The sequence below is a fragment of the Centrocercus urophasianus genome, unplaced genomic scaffold (assembly GCF_019232065.1).
Source record: "Centrocercus urophasianus isolate 14NV4802_14NV808 unplaced genomic scaffold, USGS_Curo_1.0 seq_16, whole genome shotgun sequence".
NCBI classification, from domain to species: domain Eukaryota; kingdom Metazoa; phylum Chordata; class Aves; order Galliformes; family Phasianidae; genus Centrocercus; species Centrocercus urophasianus.
In genome coordinates, this window is record NW_024884711.1 from 18,288,972 (window position 1) to 18,300,022 (window position 11,051).

At 55.6% G+C, this 11,051-nt stretch overlaps 1 protein-coding gene across 1 annotated transcript; it reads left to right on the top strand.

Moving 5' to 3' along the window:
- The first annotated feature begins 8,175 nt into the window (after positions 1–8,175).
- On the top strand, positions 8,176–10,747 carry SP8 (Sp8 transcription factor). The gene is made up of 2 exons (XM_042817448.1): positions 8,176–8,403; positions 9,272–10,747. The coding sequence occupies exons 1-2, from the start codon at positions 8,176–8,178 to the stop codon at positions 10,745–10,747; spliced, it is 1,704 nt and encodes a 567-aa protein (XP_042673382.1).
- The last annotated feature ends 304 nt before the right edge of the window (positions 10,748–11,051 follow it).

An 11,051-nucleotide genomic window follows, 5' to 3' on the forward strand; every position in this document is an offset into this window, starting at 1 on the left:
TGAGTGATTTCTATCCAAGGAGAGAGAAACATCTCGGGGTTTCGTGGAGATCGATTCCTCTGAGACACCTTCTGAGCATCTCAGGCCAACATGACTTAAAACAAATGTAATGGACTCAGTCACAACATATTACATATTTTAACAAAAGAAATAAGAATCTTCTCCTGTGCTCTGCAGAGCTCCTGAAATTTCCTTCTAGGTCCCCATGGAGTTATTCTGCTCCTTCAGCTCATGTCTAAGGAGCGTAGAGATGTTTCTGTTCAGCAAGGACAAATAAGTGAAAAACACATCTACTGAAACTGTCAGCAGTGAGCAGGTTTTAGTTAGGGAGAATAACACACATAGGTAAACATCCCAGAAAGCTGCATGCAGAGTAGCAAACAGGATGGGAGCAAAGTTCTTTATCAATACCAGCTGTGTTCCCACTGAGGATAGCGCTGGTGGAAGTGTGCCCATTCTCTGTGTAACAAGGAAAGGAGTAAAACTGAGAATATTGAACACCAGACTTCTATTCGAAAGGAACAATTTGTGGTCCACTGAACTCACTACACCATGGACCTGTCATGGAAAATGTGTGTCCTTTGGTTAAAATGTGTCCAGGACTTGGCTGAATTAATGGTTTGCTCTCAAGCAGAGGTCTTCTGTGATGGGGAGAAAAGCCTGCAATGGGGAGAGAGGTGCTGCCAGTCTTTCTCTTTGGTAGTACTGCATTTACAATAGGGAGAACATGCTCAGGTGGTCTGGAGCCCTGGGAATAGGGATAGGGTCCAACCAACACTGCACAAAGTGACAAAGACCACAAGGGACAAAGGGCTGCCAGAGCAAAGCGGGGCCTGCCAGGCTCAGCCACAGTAGCCAGGGCACCAGGAGGGACTTCAGGCAATAGGCTGTGCTGCTCTGCTGTGCTGCTCTGTGGGTGTGGGGGGCTTCACACCTCTCATCCCATCCATTGGAAGCTTTGGAAACGGTTAGGAAATGGATACACACTGCTCAGCTTTGCAGAATCACCTTTGAAGACGATTACTGAAAAAGACAGAACTGCAATAACAGTTTATTGCAATATAATGCAGCAAGAGACAAAAATAGAAGGGGCTCATTATTGTGGTTGATAAACATAGGCAAAGCACATGCCTGACCTTTCATTTGTACAATTAATTGTTCCAGCAGAAAGAAAATGAGTCTTAATTGTGTGCAGCTTCCTAGAGGATCAGCTGTGTGTGCCCCTCCGCTCTCGGGGAAAAAGGCTGTGAAGTTTTCCTGAAGCTTTCTGCTTTCCACCAGGGCAGGAAAAGAAGAAAGGAGGTTCGCTGTGTTTCTTTCTCCCACCTCTGCCCTGCACCCCGCCTCCCACGAAGAAGAATATTGAGCTATAGTGCTATTTAAACAACCTCAACATTTTCTTCAGTCCAGTAAAACAGGCTCTTCCTCTTGCATTTTCAGTGCTATTTCGTGCCTATAATAAGGAAATACTGTATAATGCTCAATCGAAAGTCGTTTCAGAGTCCAAGAGTCAGTCAAAAGCAGCAACTTAAACCCACTCCTAATTTGACTGTCAAATCACGTTGATAGCAGTGGGTGGTCACAGTTCGAAACGAGACTTCCCAGCCCCCTGTGTTTCTATCCAAATGATGTCCGTGGGCTTCGCAGGGCTGGGTCACGGTGTGCTCGCAGTGCCGATACCCAGCGCCGGACTCGGGAACGACCCCGTGGTGGTGAGCGGGGTATCGCTCCAGGACCGGCACCGTGGCCGCAGAACGAACCCAGCGCCTCTCGCCCTAGTGCCCGGCGGCAGCTGGTTCCTTTGGAGGACCCCCCTTGAAGCCCTTTTGTCCCGTCCTGCCCGAGGACCGATGTCCTCCGCACCCATCCTGCCGGGGGGTCCCGGGGCTCAAACGCTATCGGGCCCTTCTCAGCTCGCCCATCAGATCCCGCCCGCAGAGCGTGACCGTCCTAAACGGACCTCTTATCGATAGCGATTTTTAATCTCGATCTCACAAAGGAGCACATTCTCTGCCCCTTAATAGAGCACAACGCCCATTGACTTCTATCCCATTGACTTCAATGGGAGTTTCGCTCCATTAAGGACTGCAGAATTTGGCCTAAACTGACCGCAATAATTTTGCTGCCGGTAATAGAGCTTCAAAGCCGTCTCTAATTAGCCGATGAGCAGGAATCGTTAAACATGCAGTACAATTCCTCCAGCTACTCCGAGGCTGCGGAGCAGTTGAACAGTCCCGTTCAGCCCCGGGGAAGCTCAGAATTCAGCTATCGCTGCGACTTCAGGGGGGACAGCGTGGGGACGGGGTGCTGGACGGGACATTCCTGGTTCCATAGCCGCTCTGCTAGCGTAGGAACAGGAGAACAGGAGAACGATCGGCAGATCGCACACTGATTCTTTCCCTCCTTCGAAGGTGCCTGAAAAAGAATCACTGTACGTGCTGCTGTTTCTATTTATCAAAGACCAGCCTAATTAGTTTTGTTTATCCGTAACCCAGAGAGCTCCTAACGAGTTATGCAGAATCCCACAGTGCAACCGAGCTGCAGTTTGAGCTGCGCTCAGCTCCGCTGCGACCGGGCACCTTCTCTTCCAGCAGGAGCAAATTCCGTCCCCTTGAGCCAAGCTCGTCTGTAAGGGCACTTCCATTGCACGCCGTTCGTGGGCACAGCCTCCTTCCCGAATCCCACAGCTGTACATCCAGCAGCGTGCAGAAATGCCTCGCCAAGACCTGGTTTAATAGCCGAGTTCTTAAGCGCTTATCAACCTATATTTCCGCAGTGTGTCTGTAACCTGTGAATTTGAATTTGGAAAACAACGTTTTCCTTTTGAAATAATATATTCAGCTATTCGTGCAAAGGCGAAATATGGCTATATACATATATATATACACATAATTTTAAATAGCATATTTTTAAAGGGCATTTCCGTATAATCTTCTCGAAAAACTGACCAGTAGAAGAGAATACTCCGGAAATCGTACGCTGCATACGCAGCATCCCAGTCGTCTTTTTGATAAAGAAATCTGCCTGTAAGTTTTGGTCAGTATTCTAGGCAAAATATGCTCAACAGATGATAGTGGAGATGCAGCCAGAAAACAACTCCAGCTATTTAAACTGCCAAATGAGACATAAAGCCGCATTGTAAAAATCATCTGGAAAACAGGTTTTCCTATTGAAGTCGCTATGTGTTAATTACTGTGATCTGGAAGAGCGCTGTATCTAAACGCCTGGAAGCCGACTTTCACCCCGAGTATGTAAATGAAGAAAGTGCTGAATCTAAGCCAGAGGGTTCATGTTCGGATTCATTTCCGTGCATGCCTAGACATTAATATGTGTTCATGTAGGGTTCGTACAGTACGAGGTGTTATTTCCTTATAAAGAAACACCAGGTCTCGCTTTCCATTCTCCTTACAAAATTATTCACATTATTTATGCTACATTGAGCGATCTAATTTCTTCGTGATAGTCAGCTAATTGCTCTGGCAGGTAATTAGAAGCGGTTTACAACGCAAAGGGCTTCTGCGGTGCCCCTCGGATTATTAAGTTGCTCTGTAAATTATACCATATTTGCCGAAGAGAGCGGGGGAGGAAGGAGCTAACGATCTTTTGAGAAGTTCTTCTCCTGCGATCGGAGCCGAAACGCGTCCCTGTCCCCCCTCCTCCCCACCCAAGACTTAAAAAAATAGAGGGAGGGGGCTTTGCCGGGGCGCGGAGTCGAATTATTCTAAAGCACGCGATCTGAAGCCCATTTTGTTCGTGCTCACTGGTCCAGAATAACTTGGCCATAATGGCCGGGAATGGGCCAGGTCTGCAGCAAGCTTCCTGCGCCGTGGCAGCATCCAGCGGGCATGTGGGAAAAGAATGGCTTAAATGGGGACATCTGTTCAGTGCTGCTCATCTCGCTCCTACAGCCAGGTCAGGTGAAGGGAATAACCTGCTCGCCACCTTGTCCCCTTCCCGCTGCCCTCCTGCCATCCCCCCCCCTCCCCCCGCCCCCAGCCCCGCTAATCAGCTGCCGGGTTGGGGGAGCGACGAGGGGCCACCTAATTGCTCTGCAAATAGCGACAGGGGAAGGTGGCGGGTACATTGTAAGAGGAGCAGTAAATATATCAATATTAGGGTCTCTCGAGTCAAATCGCGGGAGCTCCGAGCGAGAGGAGGCTGCGATGCAGTCTCAGTGCGCGCTCGCCGCGGACAGACGTTGCTGCTCGCCCGCAGGTACGGCTCGCTCGGAGCAGAGGGGCTTCTCGCACTTCGCAAACGGCAGCAAGAAACGTCGCGTGGCTTTGATATATTATTATTTTTTTTTCCAAATTGCCACTTTTTGTTGGTAGTTGGTAGAATATAGAAATCAATACATACATACGTTCGTAGAAAGCATTCCTTCTCTCCTGTGTTATCTTCAGACTGATTTTTCTCAGACCGTGTATTTTCAAGTGTCCAAGCACACCCACACATACGCGTGCACACGCACACGGGAACGAGCATTTGTATGCACAATTATATACACCTTTACACGAGCAACAGCATTTCGGGGCGCGACCCTGCTTCAGTGGGAGCCCTTGCCCTGCACTCCGATCTCTCAGGCGGTAACTGTACATCGCCACCCGCCTGTACTGCTCGTACAGTGATTTGAGCACATGTGTGGTTAAACCATCGGACACGGAGCGGGTCCCAGATTATTTGTAATTAAACACAATTCCCAAAGTAACATTTATCTTCCCGAAACTGCGATTGCAATTGTCAACCGTCTGGAGGAGACGCGGGGTAATCTGGAAGCATTACCTCCTCTCCTAACGGAGCAGAATGAAAAGAAATCAATACCACCGAAGAGAAGAATTTAGTAGTTTTTAACTGTAAGTGGCGCCTGGGAGAAAGTGATGGATAATAAGAAAAGCAGAATGCGCCTTAAACAAATCTATTGGGAGCAGGAGCGGGGCGCGGGGCTGCGCGCAGTGCCCGCGGGTGGCAGCGCCTGGTGCTCGCTGTCCCCTCCGCTGCTCCGGTACTGATGGGAGCTCCCGGGAAGCACCGGGAATTGGAGATAAAATATTGGGGGGGCGAACTGGGATGGGAGGAAAAAGGGAGAGGAAGGGGGAGACGCGGATGGAGGATGCCTCTTCCTCCCCAGGCACGCACACTTGTGCACGGAGCTTTCGCCTATCGAGTGACAGGAACATTGCGGGATTGTCGTGTGCTCCCCTCCCAAGCCCCCCACAAAGCGCTCCGTCTCTCCTTGCCCGCAGCCCATGGAGCAGCCAGGCCGCCCGGCGCTGGGACAGGGGTTGCGGTACCTGAACACACTTTCGCAACGGCGGATGAATTAACTTCGGAACCCCGCGCTGCAATGAACGCAGCACCCGCGCACACACGGGGTCCGCTGGTGCCAGTACACGTTTTTCCAGCTGCAGTCCGACGAAACGACGCAGCCGGACAATGGGGAACGTCGCAGGTGAACCGCAGCGGTGTGAGCGATGTTTAATAACAGCGTTAACCACCACCACTGCCCGCTCGGCACCTCACGCTCCTCTCCGGACGTTTGGTTTCATTGACGTGGTAATCCCCATCCCAGCCCGGCTAGGGGTTTGCTGTCACCCCTCGGTCAAGGAATGCCGCAAGTGACAATGCCAGGTGCAGGGGCACCGCGGGGCCCGGATCCCGGGGCAGCACGGCCCGGGCAACGCGGGGAAGGAGCTCCCCCGTGCTGCCCACGGGAACGGGGCCAGAAGCCGCGTGCCGGCCGAGGCGGAACGCGGCGACCCGGCGGTGTAAGTGTAACCACACGCAGGACATGCCGTGCTGCTTCCTAATAGTGACATTCACCATCCGGCGTGGGCAGCGGGCACTTCAATCCTTCCAGCTCTGCCTTTGCAAATAGGCAGCGAGACCTCTCCTTCCCCAAAGAGAAACCTCTCACCACGCCGCAAAGCTGTCTGCGGGCGGACCAGACCCTGGAAGAGGATCCATCCATCTCCCTGCGAGCGGAGCGCCGGGGGTTTCTCCGAGGAACCCCCCCATAGCCCAACCCCGAAGGTTCGCGGAGGCTGTCGGCGCGGCTCAAGTTCGGCACTTGCTAATGGATATTGTAGGCACAAGATGTTCGGTAGACTTGGGCAAGTTGTTCCCGGGATGTAAATTAGGTCCCAAAAGCTGTTGTCCAAATCGAAGAAACAGAGAAATTAATCTGGGAGACTATCCATCATAGGCTGTAATAAAGGGAGCGACACGGATGAGACAGATGATATGATTAAGGAGCTGTGGTCGTTTTAATTAACTTTTTGCTGTCCTGTAATGATCAAACTGGTCAACAGACCCGGTCAATAAGCATGTTAATATCAAACAAATAAAACCAGGGATGATTAAAAACCTCCTGGTTTATTAAATTTGAAATTCAAATGAAATTTATGCTGCAGATGCATACAGAATGCTAATAGATTGTAGCTTTATTGAGAGTGGATCCCACAGGTTTTCAAGAAACAGTGCGAACATTTATCTACTCCCGTACATTACACTTCAAACGGAAAGGAAAAAAAAAAAGTTTTAATTAATTTCTGGAAAACTTCTGCTTGTTGCCTCTCTCCCTTCTCTTCCCCCCAACCCCGCTTCGCAAAGCTGATGGACTGCAGCCTCAAGTGCGGTGGTCAGTAAGGCAATGCAAACCAAACCCTACGCTTTTCTTAAATCCTGCGCCCACCCAGCATCGCCAGACGCACAGAGGAAGGCGGCGGAGCGGCTTACCGCTCACAAAGTTCAGCAGCTGCTGATTTCCCAGTTTCAGTGAAACTCGGAGCGACAGGAGAAAGCCACTGACAGCACTTGCTGTGATTTCTCCTCAGTTCTGATGGATTTGCCTTTTTCCTCCCTCTATATTCAGCTCCCTCGTACAAACTCCCACGACTATTCGTACAACTAGTTTTTCACGATTTCCAGCGCTGCGCTTTTAAAGGAAAAGCGCGCTGAAAATCCACAACTTTCAGCCCCAAATTAAAAAGCCGGGGCGAGCCTTAAAACAAGCACAGAAAAGCCCGAGTGAGGGCCGTGTGCGGGCAGAACGAGGAGCCGAAGGAAGAGCCACCCGGAGAGGCTCTCCTCGAGAGATTCATCAGCAGTGCCGACCCTGCGCGCTCCGGGGCTGAAAGGGGCGCGTGTCGGTCTCTAAGCGGAACCCGGCACGCCGCAAAATGGGATTTTCTGTGCCTCTAAAATGTAGCGCTCGCGATGCTTGTTTTGCTATTACGCTTTCTGATCTATGTCTTAATAGTTCCTCCCCACCTCCAGCAGATAAAGGAAGCGGAGGTAAAAAGTTAATAAGCATTCATTCAAGGGAGTATCTCCGGGAAATGTTCTTCCCCCCTTTGCGGGTGATAGTATTGATTAAATTAAACCCGAAATTTAAACAAGTGTGCATTAGGTCTGTAAAATGAATATCATTATAGAAGGAGACCAAAGCAATGAAGTTAATTCTTTTTTATTTGTTAAACGGAGTTCCCTCCTTCCCCCACCCCTTCCTCCTCCTGGGCTGGCCCTGTCACGCCTTCTCAACAGGCGAAAATCAGTCAGAGAGAAACGCGACATTTATGGTAACCGTCAGCCTTCAGAGAAAGAAAGCAGTTCATTAATTTACTTCGCTCTTGCTTCAAAGTATGATAATGTACGGTACCCCCCGATCAATAGATATGATGTACAGTCGATATCCCCTCGGAACAGCTCGAGGGGAAAGGATATCTGCCCCCACGACGCGAACGCACCGCGGGGTTCTCTACTAGAGATCGCGGGCCGGGCCGGGGGCAGCCGCGGCCGTGGGGGGGCAAGGGGAGCCCGGCCCAGAGCTGCGGACGGGGGGAACGGGAGAGGGAGGACGGTGCGGAGGAACCGGAGGAACAGTGCTCCCGCGCTCTGCCACCGCTGCGACTGTACAGAAATGCGAACAGATCCGAGCAGCCCCGCTCACACCTCGAAGGGGTGGGAAGGGACGGCCAGGACCAACCAGCCCGAGCGAGGACGGCTCAGGGCCGCCCTTCCCGGGGCCGCGGGGCGAGGGGCGGCGTTCGCTCCGTCGGGGCCTCACGCGGGGCGAACCGCTCCGGCCGCGGGACCGGACCGCTCCGGACCGAACCGAACCGCGCCAAGTCGAACCGGGTAGAGCCGAGCCGGGCCGGGCCGTGCTCGACGGCGCTGATGACCTCACGCAGTCACGTCGGCGAGCGGCGCGGCGGGGCCGGGGATTGGCTGGCGGCGGCTCAGCGGCACTTCAAAGCCGGCGAGGGAGCTACAATTGTGGTGGAATGGGCGGAACTGAGCATTGTATTGCACACCTCTAAAAAAACACTGCCTCTGATTTATCAATATAAAAAAGATCCTCTGAGAGGAGGGCACTTTTGTGTGATGGCAACTTCACTTCTAGGGGTGAGTCTAAGGATTTTTTCTCTTGCTGGTTTAATTAGTTTCTTTTTATTGTCGATTGGAGGGGGTTAAAATAACCCCTGTCTTGACCGGGGCTATCAGTCTCCTCTATTGAGCCTTTTTTTTTTTTTTTTTTTTTACTTTTTTTTTTTTTTTTTTTTAACTTAAGTACAAGTGAGTTTCGGAGAAAAGAAAGAGCGAGAGGGGGAAAAGGGGCAGAGTCACTTTGCAGCGCACAGGAAAAGGTTTAAGGGCATTTGTAGGAACAGCCCCCAGCACCCGGGCTGCGCGCTGTGCCCGCACCGCGGCCTTTCTCCGCACATGTTGCTGTTGGAAGGGAAACCCCGGCACCGCCGCTTCTGTAGGGCGCAGTTTCTAATTTGCAACCGAGTGTGGCTTTTTATTTCCCTTTAAAATAACACAGTCCGCCGTGTCCAGCAGGTATGTTCAACTTGTGTATACGTACAGATGTAAAATTTATGTATATATTTAGTTACGGTTGGTACGTGAGGCTCTTTAAGGAAGCCTTTTCAATTTATTTTTAATTATTTATTTGATAAGCCGGCGCTTCACTACTTACGAACCACCCCATCTGCCCCGAGGACCGGGAAGCGCCGGGTCCCGGGGAGGGGAACGGCACGAACGCAGCCGCCGCTGGGCTGGTGGCAGCTTTTAAGCTACATCAAAGCTGCGGCACCAGAAGCAACTTTTCCCTCCCCCTCTCTTTCCCCCGAGCTCCCTGGGCAGGAGGACCGGCAGCAGATCCGCGGGACTCAGGGCCGGGCCGGGGCGGCGGGCGGGCGGATGGCGGTGGCGGTGCCGCTCGGTGCCTGACGCCGGCGGGACGCCCCCGTCCCCTCTGTGCCCGCAGGAGGAACCGCGGGTTGGCTCCACGCCGCTGGCCATGCTCGCCGCGACCTGCAACAAGATCGGCAGCCCCAGTCCCTCGCCGTCCGCCCTCTCGGACAGCGCGTCCTCCTTCGGCAAAGGCTTCCACCCCTGGAAACGCTCCTCCTCCTCCTCTTCGGCCTCGGCCGGCAGCTGTGGTGCCGTGGGCTCCGGCCTCCCGGGCTTCGGCGTGGCGGGCGCGGCGCGGAACGGCTCCTCGGCGGCGGCGGCAGCGGCGGCGGCGGCGGCGGCCGCGCTCGTCTCGGACTCGTTCAGCTGCGGCGGCTCTCCGGGCTCCAGCGCATTCTCGCTGACGTCCAGCGGCGCGGCGGCCGCCAGCTCGCCCTTCGCTAACGACTACTCCGTGTTCCAGGCGCCGGGCAGCGCCGGCGGTGGCGGCGGCGGGGGAGGCGGCGGCGGCGGGGCGGCGGGGCAGGAGTCGGCTCACCAGCCCGTCTTCATCTCCAAGGTGCACGCGTCGGTGGAGGGGCTGCAGGGCATCTACCCGCGGGTGGGCATGGCGCACCCCTACGAGTCGTGGTTCAAGCCCTCGCACCCGGGGCTGGCGGCCGGCGAGGTGGGCTCGGCGGGCGCCTCCAGCTGGTGGGACGTGGGCGCGGGTTGGATCGACGTGCAGAGCCCCAACGGGGCGGCCGCGCTGCCCGGCTCGCTGCACCCCGCGGCCGGCGGACTCCAGTCCTCGCTGCACTCGCCGTTGGGCGGCTACAACTCGGATTACTCGGGCCTCGGGCACTCGGCTTTCGGCGGCGGCGCCTCCTCGCACCTCCTCAGCCCCGCCGGGCAGCACCTCATGGACGGATTTAAGCCGGTGCTGCCCGGCTCCTACCCGGACTCGGCCCCGTCGCCGCTGGCCGGCGCCGGGGGTTCCATGCTGGGCGGCGGCCCCGCCGCGCCGCTCTCCGCATCGCCGCGCTCCTCCGCCCGCCGCTACTCTGGCCGCGCCACCTGCGACTGCCCCAACTGCCAGGAGGCCGAGCGGCTGGGGCCGGCGGGGGCCAGCCTGCGGCGCAAGGGGCTGCACAGTTGCCACATCCCGGGCTGCGGCAAGGTGTACGGCAAGACGTCGCACCTGAAGGCGCACCTGCGCTGGCACACGGGCGAGCGGCCTTTCGTCTGCAACTGGCTGTTCTGCGGCAAGCGCTTCACCCGCTCCGACGAGCTGCAGCGGCACCTGCGGACCCACACGGGCGAGAAGCGCTTCGCCTGCCCCGTCTGCAACAAGCGCTTCATGCGCAGCGACCACCTCAGCAAGCACGTCAAGACCCACAGCGGCCCCGGAGGCGCCGGGGGACCCGGCGGCGGCGGTCCCGGTCCCGGCCCCGGCGGCAAGAAGGGCAGTGACACCGACAGCGAGCACAGCGCGGCCGGCAGCCCGCCCTGCCACTCCCCGGAGCTGCTGCCGCCCCCCGAGCCCGGCCACCGCAACGGCCTCGAGTGACGGTGGCGCCGCGCAGCGCCGCGCAGGGGACGCGGACACGTAAGTACCCGCGCGGCCCCGTGGGGAGCGCGCTCCGGCCCCGCACCGCACCAGTCGGGCGGCGGAGCTCCGCCGGGGGCCGCCTCCCCTGCCCTCTCCGTTCCTTAGGGACCCCCTGTCGGGTCGCACCGTGGGAAAAGCCACGTTTCTCCCGCTGGAAACCGCAGCACTTCCGTCCGGGAGAGGGTCCCGGGGCCGCGGTCGGGCGCTTCCCGTGGCGGGGGCTCCGCGCCGGGCTGCGAAAGCAGCGCCCGCCGTCGGTTCT

Excerpts from the sequence above, each read along its gene's own strand:
- SP8 (XM_042817448.1), top strand. The coding sequence starts at position 8,176 with ATGACCTCACGCAGTCACGTCGGCGAGCGGCGCGGCGGGGCCGGGGAT. Across the intron at positions 8,404-9,271 it reads TGGCAACTTCACTTCTAGGG|GAGGAACCGCGGGTTGGCTC; the intron begins GTGAGTCTAAGG and ends CTGTGCCCGCAG.